General features: G+C 45.7%; 1 protein-coding gene across 1 annotated transcript in view; it reads right to left on the reverse strand.

Moving 5' to 3' along the window:
* Positions 1 to 13460, reverse strand: part of LOC131419146 (SLIT-ROBO Rho GTPase-activating protein 3) — a 248436-nt gene extending 234976 nt beyond the window's left edge. Inside the window, exon 1 of the mRNA XM_058564009.1 lies at positions 12739 to 13460. Within this exon, the coding sequence (XP_058419992.1) occupies positions 12739 to 12805 (67 nt within the window). The 5' untranslated portion in view covers positions 12806 to 13460. The remainder of the gene's footprint in view (positions 1 to 12738) is intronic.
* Positions 13461 to 22380: the final 8920 nt, after the last annotated feature.

The following is a 22380-nucleotide window of genomic DNA, read 5'->3' on the forward strand; positions in this document are numbered from 1 at the left end:
GGGCAGGAAACATAGTAGGAACTCAGTCAATATTTGTTAAATTAAATCAAAGAACTGGCCCACCACATTCTCAGCATTTCTTTCCCACTAGTCCCAATAGCATAACAATCCTGTGTTTCTGGCAGAGAGCAGTAGGGCCTCCATCATTTTTGGCGTGGAGTTTCAATGGTGATATTATGCCAAGTATGAGATCCAGAAGACAGTGATACTCAGGGTGGGGCCTGAAGCAGGAGGATCAGGCCAAGACTAAAGCCCTAGATTAGCTGAGGGTCAAGGGACAAATAAACTCAAAAGACCACAACCAGACAAAAGGTCAGGAGTCCAAATGACCAGAGTAGGAGATCAAGGAGTAATCAGTTACCAGGTGCCAGGGAGTGACTGTTGTTCTGCCTCAGTTTCCCCAAGATGATATATCTTTGTGATACCCAAAACATACTGTCTGGAGAGGCCACCGATCAAAATAAAGACACTATAAAGTAAAAAGTAACATACTAGCCAGCTGTGCTTGGAAATGTCCTACTGAGATGACAGTTGGAGAGCAGCCATGTTGCTCAGCCAGTTTGCATTCTTTAGTACAAAGAAAATCCAAGAAGCGATGCCCACTCTTTTGTGTCCCTGAAGGTGGCTAAGCTGTCTCATTCTTAAGTGTCCCCTCATGCCATCCCTCTCTCTAGTCCTTTTAAAGCACTTTTAAGCTATGGAAGTTCCTCTATGGAGCTGTCCCCTTCCACTGAGCTCCAATCTCTCGGTGAGAACTCTATCCACCTACAGGAATCCAGGCCTTTCTGTCTGACAAAGAGCTGGAAAACTTACAGATCTTTAGTAAACTATATTCTGAAAATACCCTCACAGGCCATCAGAGGCAAGGGGATAGCAGGTTATCACTATTGGGAGCAGACCAGCAGTCAGGATTCCCAGAGTACCACTCATGACCAGGGACGCAGGCAGAGAACAACAGTGAGGAAAGGTGGACCAGAGGAAAGGTACCAGTAGGGAGGGGTAACCTGCTGCTGAGGCTGAATTCTCTGCCCCAGACAAGACTCTCCTTTAACACTTCCTGCCGAAGGCAAACAGCTGCCTGGTACCAACAGGGAAGTGAGACTACATGGGACCAGGAAGGGGGGAAATTTTAGCTGAAAGTGGTTGGGACAAATGTGAGGGTGAGCGAAGGTCTTGATGAGTGAGCTCAGTTCCCCCCAATTTTATGCAAATAAGGTGGGACAGAGCGGCAAACACAAGCCAATTACCACAATAGAATGGTTTCCAACAAACCAATCCCTTGCCCTAAAGGACCATCAAAACACGTGGGAAGTCATGCTTACTGATTGATGTTCTTACTTGGCAAACTCTGTTCATTTTTAGGCCATACTCTGTCTATTTCAAGCCCTAAGCCTATAGGCCTATGATGATTTGCCTATCAGTTTTATTTTTATAAGTTTTCATTCAAGACCTATGATCCCACTTTTTGTTATATATAGATATAAAACCAATAGAGATATGAAGTCTGGAAGGTAACACAGTGAATGTTTATAGCGGTTATCTCAGGTAGTGGCTTCTAGATTCTTTTCTTTTCTTTATTATATTTTTCTGTATTTTCAAAACTTTTAAAATAATGATCATGTATTACATCCATAATCAGACAAAAAAATGTTATAAAAAAAAGTAAGACTCTCATCCACCATCTCCAGGGTCAAAGACACATAGGATCCAACGGTTAGAAAGAAGCTTCAAGCTCCTCTTGTTTCTAGTCTCATCTCCCACCCCTACCACATTCCACCTACTCTAGATTTCAGCCACATCAAACTTTTCACCATTTCCCAAGTACTCAGGCCCTTTCATGATCCCTATGCCTTTGCACATGCTGTTCTCTCTTCATGAAATGTCTTTTACCACCTGGAGAGCTTCTACCCATGCTTCAAAACCCTACTCAAAAGTCCTTTCTTCTATAAGAACTTCTCCAGCTCTCCCTGGCAAAGCCGTCACTTTCACTCTGAGTTTCCACAGCGTGTGGTTCCGGCACTGTCCCAGTACTTACTATACTGTATTATAATTAATTAATCTATTTTTGTAACTATCTTTCCTAGGAAACGAGTCTATCAAAGACAGGGACAGGGAGTATATTTTACCCATTTTTGTGTCCCCATATCAGACACACACTAGGAACTCAATCAACAGAAAATACTGGATTCCCTGCAGTATCCCTGCAAGTGGCCACCTGGAGTCTCTACCTCGTTCCCTCTAAGCCATCGGCTGGATGGCTCTGCATAGATACAAGTGTCCCTTCTTTGGATTCTTCATCTTCCTGAATTACCTCTCAGTTAGGGTTTGGGGAAAGCCTGGATCTGCTTCATTACATGACTCTAAACTGCAATTCCCAGTACAATCCCATGCACCCTGAAGCAGAATATCTATGTGTGCTTGTGTACAGAGTCCATCACCAGGACACCTAGGTTCATTCATTCATTCAACAAATATTATGATCACCTATTATACACCAAGTGCTGTTCTAGGTGCTAACAAAACACAAATGAACAAGGGAAACAAAAATCTTGTTTTTATAGACTTTCAATCCTGGTAAAGAGAAGAAATAAACGAGAAAATACCATATAGTCGTAAGTGCTATGCTGAGAATTCAAATCAACTGGTCTAACAGTTACTCCAGGGCTACTTAAGATTGGGTGATCAGGAAGTGACATGCAAGCCAAGAGCTGAATAGCAAGAAGGAGCCAGTCACGTGACAATCCAGGGGAAGAGGATTCCAGAAAGAAGGAAAAGCTACGTGCAAAGGCTCAAAGCTTGAAGCTTGGAGATTCAAGGAACAAAGAGAGTGGAGAGGTGAGGTGGCTGAGGCGGGCAGAGCGTGGCTTCGTAAGCCCAGCTAGGGGTTTGGAGTTGATTCCCATGCAGTGAGATGCTATTGGAGGGTACGGAACTGGGGAGTGGCATGATTAGATTTAAATTGTGTGAGGATTACTGCTGGCTGCTGTGGAGAGAATAGACTATGAGGACAAAAGAAGCAGAGAGACCAGTTAGGTCAGTGGCTTGCAACTGGGGCCTATTTTGCCAACCCCCCCAGGGGACATTTGGCAATGTCTGGAGACATTTTTGGTTGTCACGTCTTAGGGGGGCAGGTGCTACTGACTTATAGGGGTAAAGGTCAGGGGTGCTCTCAGCATCCCACTTTGTACAGGACAGTCTCCAAAACAAAACATGATCCAGCCCAAAATGTCAGTGGTGCAGAGGTGGAGAAACCCTGAGTTAGGAGGACGTTGCCATGCTCCCAGCAAGAGGTGATGGTGGTCCAGGCCAGGATGGTGGAGGTGGAGAAGGAAGGCAATCCACTGCAAATAATATTTTGAAATATTGAAGGTTTTTCTTCCATTTTTCCTCAGAGCTCTTGGGCCCAATTCAGGCAGGGAGGACATTCTGTGTCACTGCCTTAGGAATAATACAAAGAGTCAAATCTTGGCTTTTGACTATCAAAAGCCTAGCCCTTGGGGAGAATAGAAAGAATGGGAGTTATTGAACAATAGCTTTGAGAGAATGCCTGACGACAAAGAGCCAGGATACCACCCCAGTTACCTGCTTTTCCCCAACACACGGACAAAGACTTCCCGGATTCAGTCAACCAAGCTGTACGTAGGTGGATTTTATGGATTTATAAGAAAAAAACCTCACCCTTCCTCATCCCAAACAAGCCCAGGGACAGAGGGTGATGAGGGAACCCCCATATAAATTTACAGAACCTGAGAATAGAGAAGAAATGGGCACTTCCCCAGGCAGGGCCCCAGGGAGGATCTGGAGGAAAAGTGAGTGCTGAGCATGGCAAGACAGGCCCGAGACAAGCGTCCCGAGTCCCTCATGACCAGCATGGTGTGTGAGCCCCAGACAACCCCGGTGCCTGCAAATCACACAGAGGAGCTGAAGACGGGCACACGTGAAGGAGGCTGGGGGTTTGGAACAAAGAAGGATCAGTGGCAGGGACAGACAACTGAAGACCCCACAGCAAGGAGGTATCTCAGTAGTCGCCAAAGTAGATTGATGATAAACCACAAAGGATGTCCCTTAGCACTGCGTCAGTGCCCGGGACCTTGGGACACAGCACTAGTGGAAATGGGAGAGAAACCCCAAACTGACTTAAATTTATTTCTGCCACCCCCAGCAAAACAGAGACGTGAAATGGAAATTGAGTTACAGAAAAATGAAGAAAAACATATTTCTTGTGCACCTGCCTTTGTGGCTGAGCTCTGTCCACTCTGAGGCACCAGGGGCCGTGGGCTTGTGTGTGTTCACCTGCACCGTTGTCACCTGGCATCGACTAGACAACCCCGGGGCAGCGCCGAGGTCCATCAAGGCCCCTTGAACATGGCCTGCAGCCGAGTGCACCCCCTTAACTGTCACACACAGATGGGCACACACGCATACGCCACGCATATTGATCAAGGGCGAGCTGTTGCCAAATTACCATTTAAATCAATAGTTGAGTGCTCTGTAATTGCGAATATCAAAAACCACATTTTCTAAGTGACCTCAAAACACCACACTGATATCACTTAGCTGAGCTGGATACACATTTGTTTTACCTCTTCCTCTCTTCACACTGCACTCTGAAAAAAGTATAAAAATTAGGCAACTGGGCAAAAGGCAAAAAGAGAAAGAATCTGGATAATCCACACATTGTGTAGCATGACATTTTCCAAAATGTAATCTCAGGAACAGAGTCTTGTGAGATGTTCATTGAAAAAGGTCTACAAGATCGAATAAGTTTGAGGGAAGTCCGTGGCCCCTTCTTGGCAATTCACACTTAACACATTCATGGTTCCCAGAAGTCTTGTGGGAAACAAACCTAGTGAACCCAGTTTACGCTCGAATTCCCCAAACCCATCTGACCACAGAACTATTTTTCCCACCCAACGCCTCTTTACATCCAATTTCGTGGACCACACCTCAGGGAATACTACTCCAAACATAAATTGGCTTAATGATTAAATAAATTAAGAGCATAGAGCCAAGATCCCCCTCCTGGCCAGCCAAGATATTTTATAAACACCAGCAAGCCATCAGGAATGAATCATTTACAAGAGAAATCAAGCCCAGGACATGCTCTCTGAGTCCTGCATTAGGCCAGAGGTTCTGAAACTCAGCACCTTTAAGAAGTCAACTCCTGTCCCCTTCTTGGCAGCTACAAGGAAAGAACCCAGTTTCTGAAGCAGCCTAACCTCATCCCCTCCTGACCTCTCCAATCCTTATGCTGTTATATCCTTGCTTCATCTGTTTTCCAAGGTACCACTCAGCTCTGCCTCCCGGGCCACCACCACCACCACCGGGGCTTGCCCCACCTCCCAGAGCAATTCAACTCCATAAGTCTATTGATCAACAACCCAGATGCAGGCACGAGGCTACAGCAATGAGCCAAGCAGCTAGAGCTTTTGCCTGTATGGAAATATGGTCTAGAAGTGTAAGCCAGAACCCTTCTCTGAACATCAGTTTCCACATCAGGAAAAAAAAAGTGGGAGAGTTGGACTAGAAGACACCTAAAATTTCTGGTTCTCTGTTTCCAGGTTAGTAGAGTTAGATCTGGCAGCCTCTGTGGAGTCTACAGGCGTGTTTCCAGCAGGCACTTTCCCAAAGATGACTCCCTGGTGTGCAAGTGAAGGGATGTGGCACAGCGAGGGGGCATCAAGTAGGGACTAGGAGAGGCTGAATCAGAAGCATGGAAGTGTTAGGAAGGGTAGGAAGCCACAGATTAAGATCCATCCCAGATTGGCCCCCCAGTGAAGGAACCCTGGGTTTCACAGCCACGTTGCCTTGGTATGCAGATTGCCTCCCTACACAACTGGAAGTCTGGAAGACTCCGGTTTACATTGTAGCTCGGCTACGGTTCGCTCTTCAACCTGATGCAACTTATTTTATATTTCTCTGAACTTTACCTTTTAATCTATAAAATGGGAATAATAACAACTATCTCACAGAATAATTGAGATCACAAAATGAGATACTGTATATATGACCGAGACCTAGAGCTAAATAAAGATCAATTAATTCCCACTGCTAAATAAAGCTCTATAGCCTAAAGCACGGCTTATAACAGTCACTGAATGAATGAGTGAGTCAATGAATGAATGAATGAATAATAGATGTTTCTGGAAAGGAAAGGTTGTCCCTGACATGTAAACTCTGGTGGTGAAAACTCCAGAAATGGCCAATATAGACCCCCAGACCCACTGATTTCCCCAGACTGGGAGGTGACCGGGGTGCAGTGCTCCCCAGCCACACCCCACTGTGACTGTGACAAACATCACCTGATCAAACATCACCTGGGCTTTCAACACATCAGCCTTCACCAGAAGTCCACTAATAAACATCTTCCCTATCAGGGACAAACAAGGAAATTCAGCAAACCATGAAAAATATTTCTTTTACCAATAAAGTTCTGTCAATGGAACAGAAAGTATGGATGTTGTTATGGGCCGAATGTTTGTGTCCCTCCAAAATTCCTCTGCTGAAGCCCTAACCCCCAAAATGATGGTATTTGGGGGTGGGTGGGGCCTTCGGGAGGTAACTAGGTTTAGATGAGATCATGAGAGTCATGCCCCCATGATGGGATCAGTGCTTATAAGAAGAAGACAGAGAGCACTCTCTCTCCACACACCGAGGGAAGACGATGGGAGGACGTGGCGGGAGAGTTGGACTACACGTCCCGCCTCAACGTCTACAGGCCAGGCAGCGGCTCTCGCCAGGAACCAAATCTGCTGGCACCTTGATCTTAGACTTCCCAGCCTCCAGAACCATGAGAAATAAATGTCTGTTGTTTAAGCACCCAGTCCATGGAATTTTATTATACAGTCCACACTAACTAAGACAAACGTCAAAGAAAATAACTGCTTGGGCTACCAGTTATGAGAGTAAAACTTATTAGTAACGTATCAGCCACGCCCTCTGCCAATCGTGTGCCAAGTGCGTTGGGGAAACAAAGATGACCATGAGCATATCTGCCCTCAAGAGATCATAGCCAAAGGACTAAACACAAAATTGTAATAAAGGATAATAAGGCCCAGAATAGAGGGGCAGATGGGAGGGAACACTAATTCTGCCTGGGAGAGCTGGGAAGGCATCCTGGGAGAAGGCATCCTTTGTGTAGGCATTGTCGGGCAGTCAGGAGTTAGCCAGATAAGAAAAAGGCGGGGCGGGGTGTTACATTTTAAGCAGAACTAAGGCACAAATGGGGAAAGATATGGAGGCGGGAAAGAGTATGAAGGATTCCGAGACAAGAGAGTGGTCTGATGTGGTTATAAGAGCACAGGCCTATTATAGAGAAAACGACAGAAGATGAAACAAGAAAACCGGCTAAGGCCCCATCGCCATGACCTCTTATGGACTTCAACTTATAGGCCAGAAGTTGCAAACTGGTGGGCCACCACCTGAAACTGTCCTACTGACAGGTTTGTTCAGGCAGCACACCGTTTTTTAAAAATTTGAGCCACCATTTAAAACTCAGGAGATTTTCATCATTGCCTTGGATTTGGCAAAAGATTCTTAGATCTGACCCCAAAAGCAGGAAGAAAAAAAAATGGATAATCTGAACTTCATCAAAATGGAAAACTTTTTTGCTTTAAAGGACACCATCAAAAAAGGGAAAAGACAACCCACAGAATGGGAGAAAATATTTGCAAATCATATATCTGATAAGGCACTTGTAGCCAGAATACATAAAGTACTCCTACAGCTCAATAATAAAAGACAACTCAATTTTTTAGAAAAAATTTAAAAATTAAACATAAAAATCAGGAGATTTCATTTTAAAATCCAGATGATCGTGAAACACTGAAAGAATCGACCACTCTGGGCTCACATTCCTGCATGGCCATGACACACTGGAGCTGAGCAGTGCCTGCCTCCTCTAGGTGAGCTCCCTAATCAGCCACAGTCCCCACTACTCCCCATTGTTTCCCCAGCCCAGCCTACTTTCCTCATTGGAGCCTGCTGAAGGTAGTGAGGCTTCCTAAGGAGGTCGTCCAATCACCGTATGGTATAATCTCTTTAAGACTAAACTCATTCTGGTGCTCAGTTGGAATTTTTTTGTGTTTTGGTTTTTTTATCTCCTTCACTGGTTTTATCACCATATTCCAAGAAAACTCTTAGAAAGCCAAGAATGTATCATATACTTTGCATCTCTCACAACACCCAGCACAAGATTAAGAACAAAGCAGACACTCAATGTTTATTGAATGAATGCAAAATGAACGAATAAATAAATGTTTCTCTTGATCTTCTTTAATATCTGCTTTTCTTCCCCCAAATTCTAGACTGTTGCTATTAGGAAGGTGGCCTAAAATGAATATAGGTATGCAACAAAAAATGAAACACTAAAGTCAACCACTGCATTTCTGTTTCAATTTTCTCTTAGGTTGAAATGGAAATAGGAAGTCTGAATAAATGCAGAACAGAACATGATGTCTGACAGCAAGATGAACTAAAGCCCAGGATACTGAGCATGCCTGCAGATAAGATCACCAAACATGATCCGTAATCTCTGAGGGAATTGTGAAAATTAGGATAGGTGCCAAAAAGCTGGAGATGGGCAAATGTTCTGATTTTCAAAAGGAGAAAGAAGTTATAGCTTGCCAGCTCCCATCTAGAGAACATGATGTCACTCTCAGGCAGGGTTCTTGAACAGATTCATAAAGGAACACTTTCAGGCAGGAAGCAATGTCCATTTGAAACCAGTTTGGGGTCACCAAGAACAAGTCATATTAAATTCAGTTCATTTTCTTCTCTCTGATAAGGCTCCTAGCCTAGTGGATTGAAGAAATATAGTAGATATAATATACGTGGTGCAATGAGGGGGTGGGCAGTGAAAAGGGCTAATTCCACCCTTGCGCTGTATTAATAGAAGCATTAAATACAGCACAAAGGAAGTGATAGTTGTTTTCCTTTTCTGACCACACGTAGAGAATCTCATTTAGAATTTAGCAGCCCTCTTGAAAAAGGCTTTTGATAGTACAATATTTTGGAGGTACATTTGGCAAAACCTCTTTAAAAGTATAAAGCTCTCATCTGGCTGGGCCTATATTCCTAAATGGTAACAACTGGTTGAAATCAAGTAGTGACTGCCCATTTGGACAGGACATGTGCTCTCCAGGCCTACCATAATCACCACCACCCCGTTTAATACTGCCCTCACTGAGATGGTGGGCCAGCTGCCACAAATCACCTTAAGTGGCCAGCTTCACTCATTTATTCTATTTGCCAAGCACCCAGAGTCACTGGAATTTGCAACCCAGGACGCAGCAGATCCGAAAGAGAGTGAAGATGATAAGCAGCAGTGAACCATCTTATATGAGCAAGTGAGGATAACCATATGGGCTATGGTTCATATGGATCAGGGGGGCTATGATCAGACTCTCCAAACACACAATGGGCAGCCATGGGGAAGAAGCATCTGTCTTGTTCTATGAAGCCCGAAGGGGAAGATACTATAGAATCAATAGGTGGAGGAGAGACATATTTAACCCAACATAAAAGCCATTTACGGGCCGGCCCCGTGGCTTAGTAGTTAAGTGCACGCGCTCCACTGCTGGCGGCCCGGGTTCGGATCCCAGGCGCGCACCGACGCACCGCTTCTCCGGCCATGCTGAGGCCGCGTCCCACATACAGCAACTAGAAGGATGTGCAACTATGACCTACAACTATCTACTGGGGCTTTGGGGGAAAAAAGGAGGAGGACTGGCAATAGATGTTAGCTCAGAGCCGGTCTTCCTCAGCAAAAAGAGGAGGATTAGCACCGATGTTAGCTCAGGGCTGATCTTCCTCACAAAAAAAAAAAAAAAGCCATTTACAACAGCCAGAGCTGTCCAAAGATAGACTCTGTGGGCTGGGGAGGTGGTGAGTTCCCCACCACTGGAAATGTGCAAGCATATGGTATATACACTACTGTGTTGCAGGTATATAATCAAAGGGATTCAAGTATCTGATGAGGCAAGAAAAGGCATGAGTCTGAAATTTTTTACAATAGAAAAGAACTGTTTTAAAACCTTCCCCTTCGTTAGGTCAGTAAATTCTTCAAAAAGAGATAAAAGAGAATAAATAAGTCCACAAAGAACTCAGTATCATTTTTAAAAATCAAAAGCTCTCCCTCACAAAATTCACAGAGGACAAAATCTGTCTAACTTGGTGGAGTGTTTGCACTGCTTTGGCCAGATCATACCCAAGGAGAAAGGGAATTGGCATCAGGCATTATTTTTGGGGATTGGTCAAACATTCTTCAGAGACAAGCAGCAAAGGCCAGGGAGGAAAGTAAGAGGGTAAACAATGGAACGCCATCAAGAAGCAGCCAAGCCCCACCACAAAACTGCCATCTGTTACTGACATCAATCCTGCAAGGGGCAGCTTCGGGCAAACAATGTACAGGGAACTCTGAGCCTGGGAGACAACCAGCTGCCTTCACATTTCCAGCGTCGTGACCTTAGGCAAGTCATCTAACACTACAATGCCTCAGTTTCCTCATCTCCAAAACTGAGCTCATACAAACCCTTTCTGTGCGTGGTGTAGGCCGAGAGCTGTGATGTCTGTGAGTGAGCCATAGAAACTGTAGAGCCCTGCGCACACATCAATAACTATGACGATGATTAACAAACAGAATTTGAACAGAAAAGATTCCAGACCGTTTCGGGCACAGCAGCATCCTGACCTAAATCATGTGGGTGTCAACTCCTGCAACCAGAAAGCAGACATGTAGAGTCTGGAAGAAACAAAATCATTTGGACAAATTTCCTGCTGAAACGCATTACCTTGTACTTGTTAATTAGTTGCTAAAATAAAGGTGAAAGGTAAAAAGTAAAAGAATCAGCTAGAGCAATAAATGCTCACTTGATCCTCAAGCAGAGTGGGCCCAGTGGTAGCAATCGTTCAAAAATGAGATAAACACGTTTCCTACCAAGACGATGCTTTTAAAAACTCCACTGTCCAAAACTCAACAGCCCCTTCTCTACTATGGAATTTTTCATGGGAATCTCAGTTAAAAAAAATAATAATCAGCCAAATTGGTCTTATAAAATATGAACTCCCTAAAAAGTATATAGGCAAAGACTGACATTGGGCTTTTTTTTTTTCTATTGAGCAGTTGGGTGAATTTAAATCTCTGACCCATAATGGGCTTGTTTCTAAATGTTCAGCAAGGCTGAAACATCCTAAGTCACTGTTTTCTACACTGAACTGAAGACTAAGGCGGAGGAGACCAGAGAAGAGAAGGGTTTTCTGCTCATGTGGCCCTGGGGTCTCCCCCCAGGTGATTAGCATGCCAGTTGAACCAGAACTCAAAGGCACAAGGCGGCTGGCGAGACTGGAAAAAAAACAAAGCCCTCCCCTGATGGCTGCTCCCCTCCCGAAGTTTCCCAAGCATCGGAAGCGTGCGCAGCTGTGGATGTCTGGCCTCCCGCCGCTCCTGGGGAGGCGCTCCCACTTCCCGGGTCACCGAGTCTTGAGCTGCAGCAGCACCTAGAAGGGAGTATGGCAACCTCAGGTCGCCAGAGCCCCAAATAACCAACTTGCTCAAAGGTCCGCCCATAACCTCAAGGGCAGGCATCAACATCCACTGGAGATGTGTTTTGTCTTTACTCCTTCTATGAGAGACCACAACATACCCTGTGTCACAGCAAGGAGAACCGTGACCAGAAAGAAAACAGATGCTAAGAGGCACAGGCCCAGACTTCCCTTAGGGTCCATCCTCAGAGAAGGGGCGAACATGGTGGATGGTGCTTTCAGGTTTTCCTTGCCAAAGCTGAGCCTAGGACTCGTGAGGGTGGGAGAAGCCCCAGTCTGGCCCAAACGAGGATTCTGCCTGCATATGTCTATGCGATTGTGTCCGGTTTGCTATTTAACCTTGCCAGGGTGGATTCAGGGAACAGCTTCCGGGAGGAGCGTGCAGCCAGTGGCTCCAAAGCTGGAACAAGCAGCCAGAGGTCATCTCATCCTCCTGGCAGGCTTTCCCGGCACCACGGAAGCCAGGCAGCGCCTACCAGCCCAACCGGCACACCGAGCTGTTGGCTTTGAATGAAGGCTGATGACTCTAAGTGCTAGTGCATGGATGGTGATTGGGGCTGTACACTGGGAGAGAATACGTTTTCTGCACCGAGCTCCCTCTTTATACCTAAATGCCTGCATTAGTTTGGATCAATATGCCCCATAACAGTTAATCCATGGCGACCCAGGCCACGGAGAGACCCTGACAAAGAAGTGCAGCCTGGGGATGCTGCTTCCCTGCACACATGCATGCGAATTCCAGCCCAGAGAAAGAGGCAGAGGCAAAGCAACAACAGAAACCAAAAAGGAGAAAGAAAAACAAAAAGCAGATCGTAAAATATATACATCATATTAAGGGGCTTTTAGCATGGGGGGAGGGGAGGAGGCGGTGACTGTCAAAATGGCCTTAGAGTGACATGTCATGGCCAAGATGATGGAGTATAGGCGACACTCCTAAAGCTGGGCGTCGGATCCTCCTCACACACCTGCAATGCAGTGACTGTGCCCGCTCTGTACTCCATACTCCCAGCGCCAGCGCTCTCTGCAGTTGAAACCAGTCCGGGCTTGTGCGGCCGCCACTGTTCCTCCTCACAATAAGATTATTGATGCATAACAACATTTCATGATGGCAGGGAGGAAAGAGGGAAAGAAAAAAAAGCCAAAGCAAGAGAAAAAGGAAAAGGGAGGGGAGGCACGACTCCCCAGCCCGCATCTCACCTTTTATTTGGGCTTCGTATTCGGCAATGATCTCTTTGTCTTTCTTGAACTTAGTTTGAGATGACATCTTCCAATGTGGCCAAAGGCACTGACAAGCTGTTTGATTTATTTCTCCTTTTCTTCCCGAGTCCTCTCTCAAGCCCTGATAATCACACAGCTCTGGTCGATTTCACAGGTTTAGGGGCTGATCTCTTTTACTGGCTGCAGAGCCAGGGGAAAAATCCCTCTCGTTCTGGGAGGAAAATTCTCTTTACTCGCCAAAAAATGTCTCTAGTAGCTTGGTCTGGTCAGCTCTCTTGCAAAAGAACCACCACCCTCAGAGCACGGTAACCTGCCCCAGATTTTCAAGATTTTTCTTCCAAAAAAAATAACCAACAGCACTCACTCACACACATACACACACACACAAACACACTCATGCATGCACTCATGCACTCATCCCGACACGCACACACACAGTCGTGATGCACATGCACACATACACGCACACACCCTCACTCACTCACACCCACTCACCCGCTCACACACACACACACACATCCACGATAGGTGCGGCTCCTCCTCAGCCGGCCGTGAAGTCAGCCCCCCGCTGGCTTTCGAAGGCTCTGCTAAGGAGATGGTCAGGTTGCCAAAGGGCTGGTCATCTCGCATCCTCCCTCCTTTCGGTGCCTCTGGTCTGATGTACAGTGACGATCAAAGCCAGGAGAGCGACATGGAAGTTCTCCTGCTGCAAGGCTTAAGCTCCGATGAACCGGGGCTGGACTGCTCGCCCTGCAGGGCTGGCTGAGCGAGCGCTCCCCAACTGCCTTCGTCACTAAGCCCCACCTCCCGGATTTTATAACAACTGACACATTGTAGCCTACAGGAGAGCAGAGCTCACTGCAAGTAAAAAGGGGGAAGAAAACGGCACAAAAGGGAAGGCAGCAGGAAAAAGAATCAGGCTGGAAAGGCCTGAGAGGCGCCTGCAAACTCCTACCATTAGCAGTCGAGTTCGCGATTTTTCTTCCCAAAACTCCAAAAGGTCCGCTTTTTCTTTGCACCGTGCAATTTAATTCAATTTCTCAAAGCAACCGCTGTGTGACAGTTTGTCGCTCTGCGGGGATTGTCTAGCAGAGAAGAGGGGCTGACCCACGTAGGCAGGCTCATTAATATTTGTTGAGCAATTGCGGGGTGGCAGGGACAATGCCAGGCATTTCAGACATGCAGCTTTGCAAAGCCGTTGAGAGCAGGCATGCTGGAGACACCCAGCTTCCTCAGAGTCTCGTGGGGCTTTGAGCAAATCAATAACTCATTGAACCTCAGCTTCCTCACCAGTAAAATGGGCTCTCTTTGGGGGTTTTTTCATTCATTCTTTCAACAAATATTTATTGAAAGCTTACTATAGGTCAGGCATCCTTCTGGGTATGGGGATACAGCAATGATCAAAAAAAAAAAAAAAAAAAATCCCTGTCCTCCTGGAGCTCCAGGTCTCCACATCACAGAACTCTAGGACGTCACCACCAGTTACATTAATATTCTCAGTGAAAGCAGCCCCTAGCAGAACTCAGAACACATTGTGAACGGTGCCTTCTGGAGCTGTGCAAGGCAAGAGGCCCGGGGAGGGGAAGATGAAAAACAAACAAAATGAGTGAATTATATAACGTGGCAGAAGATGACAAGTGCTACGGGGAAGAAAATATTGCAGAGTGAGGGACTTCAGGAATGAGGGAGCTCTTGGGAAGATCAAATAAGAATGTAAAGCTAAGCTTAGCATGGTGCCTGGTACACAGTCAGCACTCAATAAATGGTAGCAATTATTATCACCCCCTGATATCTCCCCAACAACCTAACAACATAGTGTAAGTGTCCTTCTTTCACAGATTATGGGAAGTGACTTACCCAAGGTCACCAGCATTCATACCTTGGCAGTCTGACACCGATTTTCCCCCGGGGGCAAATACTAAAAGTCTCCCGCATTCTACTAGAGAGACTAAACCTATTTCAGACGCACTTAAGATAGAATAAGATTTGTTCTGTAAAAATGAAATCAAGCACTATAGGGTCGCTGACCATTAGAATTTCACATACTAAAGTTGTCCTTAACATGTATCGTCCCCCAAGTGTGGTATTTTCACAAATTTCTCAGAATAGTCTTCCATTTGCCTTTTTCTAGGTGTATAATAAATGATTTGATTTGGGTTCAGAAATGAATAGGTTATCCAGGCCAGTCCATTGAGGCTTCTTAGAGAAGGTGGTAGTTGCACTGGGTCTCCCCAGATAAGCGTGGCGAGGCGGAGTGGGGAGGCCAGGGTATTCCTATGGAGCAAACAATATGAGCTAAGGGCTACAGATGGGACTGCACAGGATCTGCCGGGAGAAAGCACAGGGAGAAGTCCAGCTGGAGAATCACAGGGCTTTTTACAGCTTCGTGCCCAGAGACAGGAGGTCGCAGAGTTCATAAGTAGAGGCCACTGGCCCACTGCCATTGCTATCACCCCTGCCTCACCTGCCCCGGGGGCATGCTCAGGCCCTCTGCGGTTCCCCTTCAGACCAGTTTACAACAGTGAAAGCCACATGTGTCACCTGAGAAACATGTGCTGAGATTAGCATCCCTACTTCAAACCTCGACTCTCAAAGGAAAATGGGAGTGAGCACCATGCACCTTGGGATGCGGCAGACCGGATTCCCTCCCTGGCCCTGCACTGACTAGCTCTGAGAACTGCAGCAAGGGACTGAACCTGCTTATTGTCCACCTGAGGCAGGAACTAGTAAATAGCAACTGTTCTCATCACTACTGAAATTTAAAATCCACAAATATTTCTGGGAGAGCCATGTGTAGCGCACTGAGCCACAGAAATGTCACAAAAAGTCATATGAACCTGAAGCAGAGTGTGGTATAGAGCCTGTGCCGAACAGCAGAGAAGCTGGATTTGGGCATAAGGCAGGTGGCGATTTAAATTCTGGCTCTGCCGCTTCAGCTTGTGGGAGGCCCTAGGTAGCTTCTGTGCCTTCCCTGAGCCTCCGTTTCCTCCTCTATAAAATGGTGGTGCCCTCACTCACTGCACAGGGTACAATGTGAGCAGGGATTTAAAGTGCCTGGCAATAGCAGAGGTCCATGGTTAGTATTTCTTTTTTGGGACCCAACTACACTGGGCCTAGGACCAGAGTTGGGGCTCCACAGATACCCAGGTTAGGAGCAGGAAGAGCGGACAGTAGGAAAAGGGAAAAAGAAGAAAAGGGTTGTGCCCTCTGCAAATACATCACCACACACAGTGAACCCACATCATCCGGAATCTTCTGTCCCCAGGAAGAGGTGGTGTGACCTGGGCAGGCCCCCTGGCACAATGCCCTTGCCCTTTCCTTCCAGTCCTCCCCACAGCTCACCCCAGTCTCCCAGCTGCCCTTCTGTGACACTTTCCTCCACATGGCACTTCTTCCTTGCTGTATGAGAACCGGCTGCTATTCCTGATGATCACCATTTACATGGTAGCAACAGAAGCCAGATTTCTCCCCAAATAAATGTTGTAGGAGGCAGAGGAAGGGGCTCTACCATGTGATTTGATCTGTGCCACCCCATAAGGATGGGAACACCCTCTGGAAGTGTATATTCCATTTCCCTTGGGCTCATTTCCTGAATTCTTTTAGATATTCCTGCATTATACTAGTAGCTGGTATTTATTGTGCCCTCATCCCACACAGGCACTGGGCCAAGTCCTCTATATAGATTTTATCACTGACTTCTTGCTATAACCCAACGGCTCTGGTGCTGTAATCATCCTTGTTTTACAGATGGGGGAACAGAGGCACAGAGCAGTGAAGCAATTTGCCCAAGATCACACAGCTAGCTACTAACTGACTCACATTCAAGCCCAGGTCTGACGGATATCAGAACCCAAGGACTTAACCAGCACACGATCCGATCCCAGAGCAACCGTCGTAGGAATAATTGCTGTCAAGTATTGACATTTTTTTCAGTCAATATAGTGTTCAACCTAAAGTTTTTTCTTTAAAAAAAGAGCATTTGGGGTTAAAAATATAAGGAAAACATGTCACAAATGGCCATTGATGAGGCTTAAATTACAATTACAGCTGAATAACACAAAACCCACTGAACTGGTTTCTTTTCCTGTTAGGAAAAAAAGACTTTACTTGAAGCAACGTTGACCAGAACAGTTTTTGGTTTAAGGCAATTCTATTTTTCTGGTCAAATACGAAACCCTACTAACATGACTAATAAGAGTTGATATCTTTTGTGACATTCTCCACTTTGCTGCCAACTAATGATCCTTGGCTGGCTGGGTAACTAATTCTGCCCTTCAATCTCTGCTCTGCAAAATGAAAGCAGCAACAGAACTCAGCTTGTTAGTGCCACAATGTGATACAATTAGTAGTGATGATGACAACACACCTGGTGCGTATATATTTTGTAAAGCCCTTTCATATCATTTCTCTTATTTGGTCCTCCTAATAACCCTGGGAGGCAAGTAGGGATGTTTTTAATCCTTGTTTGACTGATAAGGCAATGAGTAAATGAGTGGAAGCTTTGATGGGAGAATGATTTGATAACCTCAAGTATAAGGATGGCCTTCCTAACTGTGTCACAAAACCCATAAGCCACAAAAGCCTGACAGATTTATCTACATAACAATTTTTTCAAAACTCTGCCTTCCCAAAACTACCATAAGCAAAGTCAAAGACAAACTGCAAACTGAGAAACAATATTTGCAACACCTATCATAGGCCACAAACTAATTCCCCTAACATGCAAAAACCTGCTAATTTCTCTAACACACAACTCAAAAAAAATACTTGTACATGAATATCATTCATAGCAGCACTGTTGGATAGCCAAAGGGTGGAAACAATCCAAATGCCCATCAACGGATGAGTGGATAAATAAAACATGTTCTATCCATACAATGGAATAGCATTCAGCCATAAAAAGGAATGAAGCACTGATGATGCTACAACATGGATTAACCTTGAAAACATTCTGCTAAGTGAAAGGAGCCAGTCACAAAAGGTTACATATTCTATGAATCCATTTATATGAAATATCCAGAATAGATAAATCTGTAGAGACGGAAAGCAGATTAGTGGTTGCCAGGGGCTGGGGGGAGTGACTGCTTAATGGACACATGGTCTCTTTGGCGATGATGAAAATGTTTTGGAACTAGATAGAGGTGATGGTTGCACAAGATTACGAATGTACTAAATGCCACTGAATTGTTTACTTTAAAATGGTTAATTTTGTGTTATATAAATTTCACGTCAATAAAAAATATATACTAAAAAAAGTTCCTTCAAATCTATGAGAAAAACACCAACAGTCCATAGAAAAATCAGTAAAGGATATGAATAACACTTCACAGAAAGGGAAAAACATATGAAATGCTAATCAACTTCCTTTATAATGAATATAAATCAGGCATGGCTGGATCCAGGGGCTCTAACAATATCAACAGGACACTGTGTGTTTTTCTCCAACTCTCCATTCTGCTTCCCTGTATGGTGGCAGGCTCTCCCCATAAGATGGCAAAGGTGGCCCCCAACAACTCTAGGCTTACAGTCCCCCAGAGTGGCAATTCCAGGAAGGAAGGCAAAGTCTTTCCCAGGAGTTCCAGCAAAATTCCCAGGAATAGTCAACCGGCCCCAGCTGGGGCGCATGGCTATCCCTGAACCAATCACTATGGCCAAGGGCATGGAATGTTCTGCTTAGCTAGGCCTGGATCGTGGACTTGCCCTTGCCATAGGGTCAGTCCCAAACAATCCACACAGCCTGAGAGAGTCTCGAAGAAGGATCAGGGTGCTATTCCAGGAGAAGGAGTGGATGCTGGATGAGCAAAATCAACACGTGTCTGCTATGAGAAGGATGTGGGAAGGAAGGAAGGGGGATTCACAGAAGAGATCCATGGAAAATGTGATAGAGCAGCTTGAAATTATCCAGCTTTGATGTTTATAAAACACCTTCTCATCCATTATCTTGATCCTCATATAGCCCTTTAAGATGGGTAATATTACTCCCATTTTACAGATAAGGAAATAAAGGCACAAAGAAGCGGAATGACTTCCCCAACCTCCCATGGCTAATAAATGGGAGAGCCAGGCAAGAAACCAGGACACCTGACCCCGCCTCTGGTGTTCTTTCCCCACCTAGGTAGGCACCACACCCTACTGAGAGACACTGCGATCCACATAGGAACTCACAGGCCTTGGGCACCTGCCCACTTGGCTCTATTAGGAAAAGGGGAGAAGTCAGGACCTGTCACTAAGCCTGAGGAAAGCTGCTAGGTGATGCTGCAGAAGTCCTCTGGCTTTTAAAGAACAGCACTTCCCGTTATGCAGCCCAGCTGTCCCCTTGTTCATCCAAGAGCTGAGCAGTCACAGGGACAATGATTCACAGCTAGGCCTCCGAATCCTAATTCTGGATGAACAGAAAGAAGAACTTTAAAACGCTCGAGCCCTTGACTCTATTGCCAGCAGAGTTTGCTCCCTTCCAATGATGATGAGGCATTTGGTCCATGGCCTCCACGGGGTTCAAGGGAACACTTACGCCACCTGGAGAGACCTTCGCTAGATGAACACTTGGGCCATTCTCCCCATCCCTCACTCTCTCCTCCCCAGAGGAGGAAAAGAGACTTAGCCAATTAGTGAATTTGGAAGGAGAAACTAAGTTCACCCCCTTAATCTTCCCTTTTGGGTCTGCCTGCTTACAGGAGGGGTGCATTCTGCTCTGCTCTCTCAACCTTGCAGTAGGAGGGGCAGAGCTAGTCCTCTGTGGAGGACCCCTGTGGTGGCCGCAACTAGCTGGGAGAGTGTCTAATTTAGGGATCGAGAGTTAACTCGCCTTTCTGGACACACACTTGAACGATGTCCTCCAATCTAGTTTTGCCACGAATAAAGCTTATGTTTTGAAAAGCAGAATAACAAGGAGTTTCTGGAGCTGGGTTGGAGGCCTGGCTCTGCCACCTACTAGCCTTGTGACCTTGGGCAAGCTGCTGGCTGGTACCTAGTGAGTGACGTGTTTTTTAAATAAATACAAAATTTCTACCTGTCTGTCTCCTTTATCTACTTCTCAGTTGGTTTGAAACTTGAAAGGGGAAGAAAAGAGTGTGAGATATTGACCTTATGAAAGTCCAACACTAAAGAACTTATACCTTTTTAAGTTTTGTTAATTCTAAGGCATGGGGTAAATCACAGCTATGCAAAGTCACAGGTGCTTTGTCAGGTGGCCAAGAGTCTTAGTCTGTTTGGCCTGCTATAACAAAATGCCACGGACTGGGTGGCTTATAAACGACAAACATCTGTTTCTCACAGTTCTGGAGGCTGGAAGTTTGAGATGAAGGTGCCAGCACTGTCGGGTGAGATTGGATCACAGACTTCTTATTGTATCCTCACAAGGCAGAAGGAACTAGGGAGCTCTCTCAGGTCTCTTTCATAAGGACACTAATCCCATTTCTGAGGACTCCACACTCCTGACTTAATCACCTCCTAAAGGCCCCACCTCTAACACCCATCACACTGGATGTTACGATTCCAACAGGTGAATTTTAGGGGGACACAAACATTCAAACCACAGCACCAAGCTACAAGGGTTCGGGCCAGAGCCTGCAGACCATTAGATGCTGCCCAGGTCACAAGGCGTCAAAACAGGGGGTGGTAGTGAAACAGAGACCGTGAAACAAGAGCATAGGGAGAATGTTCCAGGAGCAGGACAAAGGGACTGACCAGAGACTCCCAGAGTTTCAGCCTCCTCATCCCTGCAATGGGAGAATAATATGATTTCTTAGGGTTCTTGGGAGGATTAAAAGAGATAATGAATGAGAGGTCTTATCATGTGGACATGAGGAATTATTAAAGTGCCCACTGAGTCTGTGTAGGCAGTTAACAAGTATATCCTGACCATCTTAAATGCCCTTTCTTCAGTACTGGGAGAAACAAGAGATAATGTGACTTGATCAAGGTCTCATAATTCATAAATGATGGAGCTGGACTCTAAACCTAGTTCATTTGACTCTACTACATCGGGCAGGACATCGACTGCCACTGGATTCATAAGAGATCTAGAGATCAGGGTAAGAAATGGGGAATCCATGTCAAATTCTCTCCTTGTCTCAGTGCTGTGGATTGAATGTTTGTGTCCACCCCAAATTCATATGTTGAAGCCCTAATCCCCAAAGTGATGGTATTTAGAGGTGGCCTTTGGGAGGTAATTAGGTTAGATGAGGTCATGAGAGTGGGGCCTCATGATGGGATTAGTGCCCTACAAGAAAAGACACCAGAGAGTTTGCTCTCTCTCTCCTTGTCTTCGGCCACGTGAGGACACAGCAAGAAGGTGGCCATCTGCAAGCCAGGAAGTAGGCCCTCACCAGAACCCAACCATGCTGATATCCTGACTTCAGACTTCCAGCCTCCAGAACTGTGAGTACACAAATGTGTATCATTTAAGCCACCCAGTCTGTGGTATCTTGTTATGGCAGCCTGAGCTAAGACACTCAGGTTAGGAAGCCCAAAGAAAGGTTGATTCAAAAAAATAATAATAATGAAAAAGAGACCGGTACAGGAAAAGAAAGTAGTTATACCAAAGGATACGAAAAGAAGATTTTTATTAACTCATCTGCTTACTCCTTCAACAAATATATCTTAAGCACTTTGTATGGGCTCAGCATACAAAGACCTAGACACAATCATGAACCAGACAGGCATAGTTCCAACTGTCGTAGAGATTTTTGCCTAATGGAGGAGAGAGGTAAACAAGCAATTACAGTTCAACATGATGGAGAAGTACAGGGTTTCATGGGATCTCATGATAGGGGCACTTGACCTGGACTTGGAGAGTCAGAGATGGCTTCTCAGAGGTGGAAATTTCCAAGCTGAGCCTAGAAAGACAGAGAGCCAGAGATAGCAAGTCCAAGACAAGGAGGAAAAGTGTTCTGGACAGAGGGAGTGGCATGAGCTGAAAGGTGATGATCAGTGTATTGGAGCCTGAGCTCAAGGTGGAGCGTGTGGGAGATGGTGCTAGAGAGAGATGTGGGCCAGATTGGGAAGAGCCTCCTAAGCCGTGTTAACAAATTTGGAGTTTAGCCAGGGTTCAGTGGGGAACCCTTGAAGGGAAGTGAACTCATCAGATTTGCCTTCCAGCAGTGTGGAAATCAGACCAGAGTAGGCCAGACAAGGGACTAGAAAGAGTGGAGAGGCTGTTACCATCATTTAGGAGAGACACCAAGGTGAGTCAGACAAGATAATGCCACATACTGCCACACTGTGAAGATGGGGTACTTTACAAACATTGCCTCACTTGCCTTGTATCAGTGACAGCATACACTGAGTGCTATTACTGTCCCCATCTTTTCAGTTGAGGAATTGTCTCCCACAGAGCTACCCTCTGGGGTTAGCTGCTGCCTCTTTGTCCCTGATGGGACAAGGCCCCAGCTTCTCTCATCTGCACAGCTTTAATAGCCTCCTTCCTGGTCCCTCTGCCTCCACTCTTGCCTCCCTACAATCCATGATCAACCCAGGAGCCAGAATGAGCTTTTAACCTGTAAATCAGATCATGACACTTCTCTGGTAAAAATCTTGCAATGACTTCCCACCACTTCGAGTTAAATGCAGCCTTTCCCATGAGCCCACAAGATTGGGCCTCTGCCTGTTCCCTACCCCATT

The sequence above is a fragment of the Diceros bicornis genome, chromosome 2 (assembly GCF_020826845.1).
Source record: "Diceros bicornis minor isolate mBicDic1 chromosome 2, mDicBic1.mat.cur, whole genome shotgun sequence".
Lineage (NCBI taxonomy): Eukaryota > Metazoa > Chordata > Mammalia > Perissodactyla > Rhinocerotidae > Diceros > Diceros bicornis.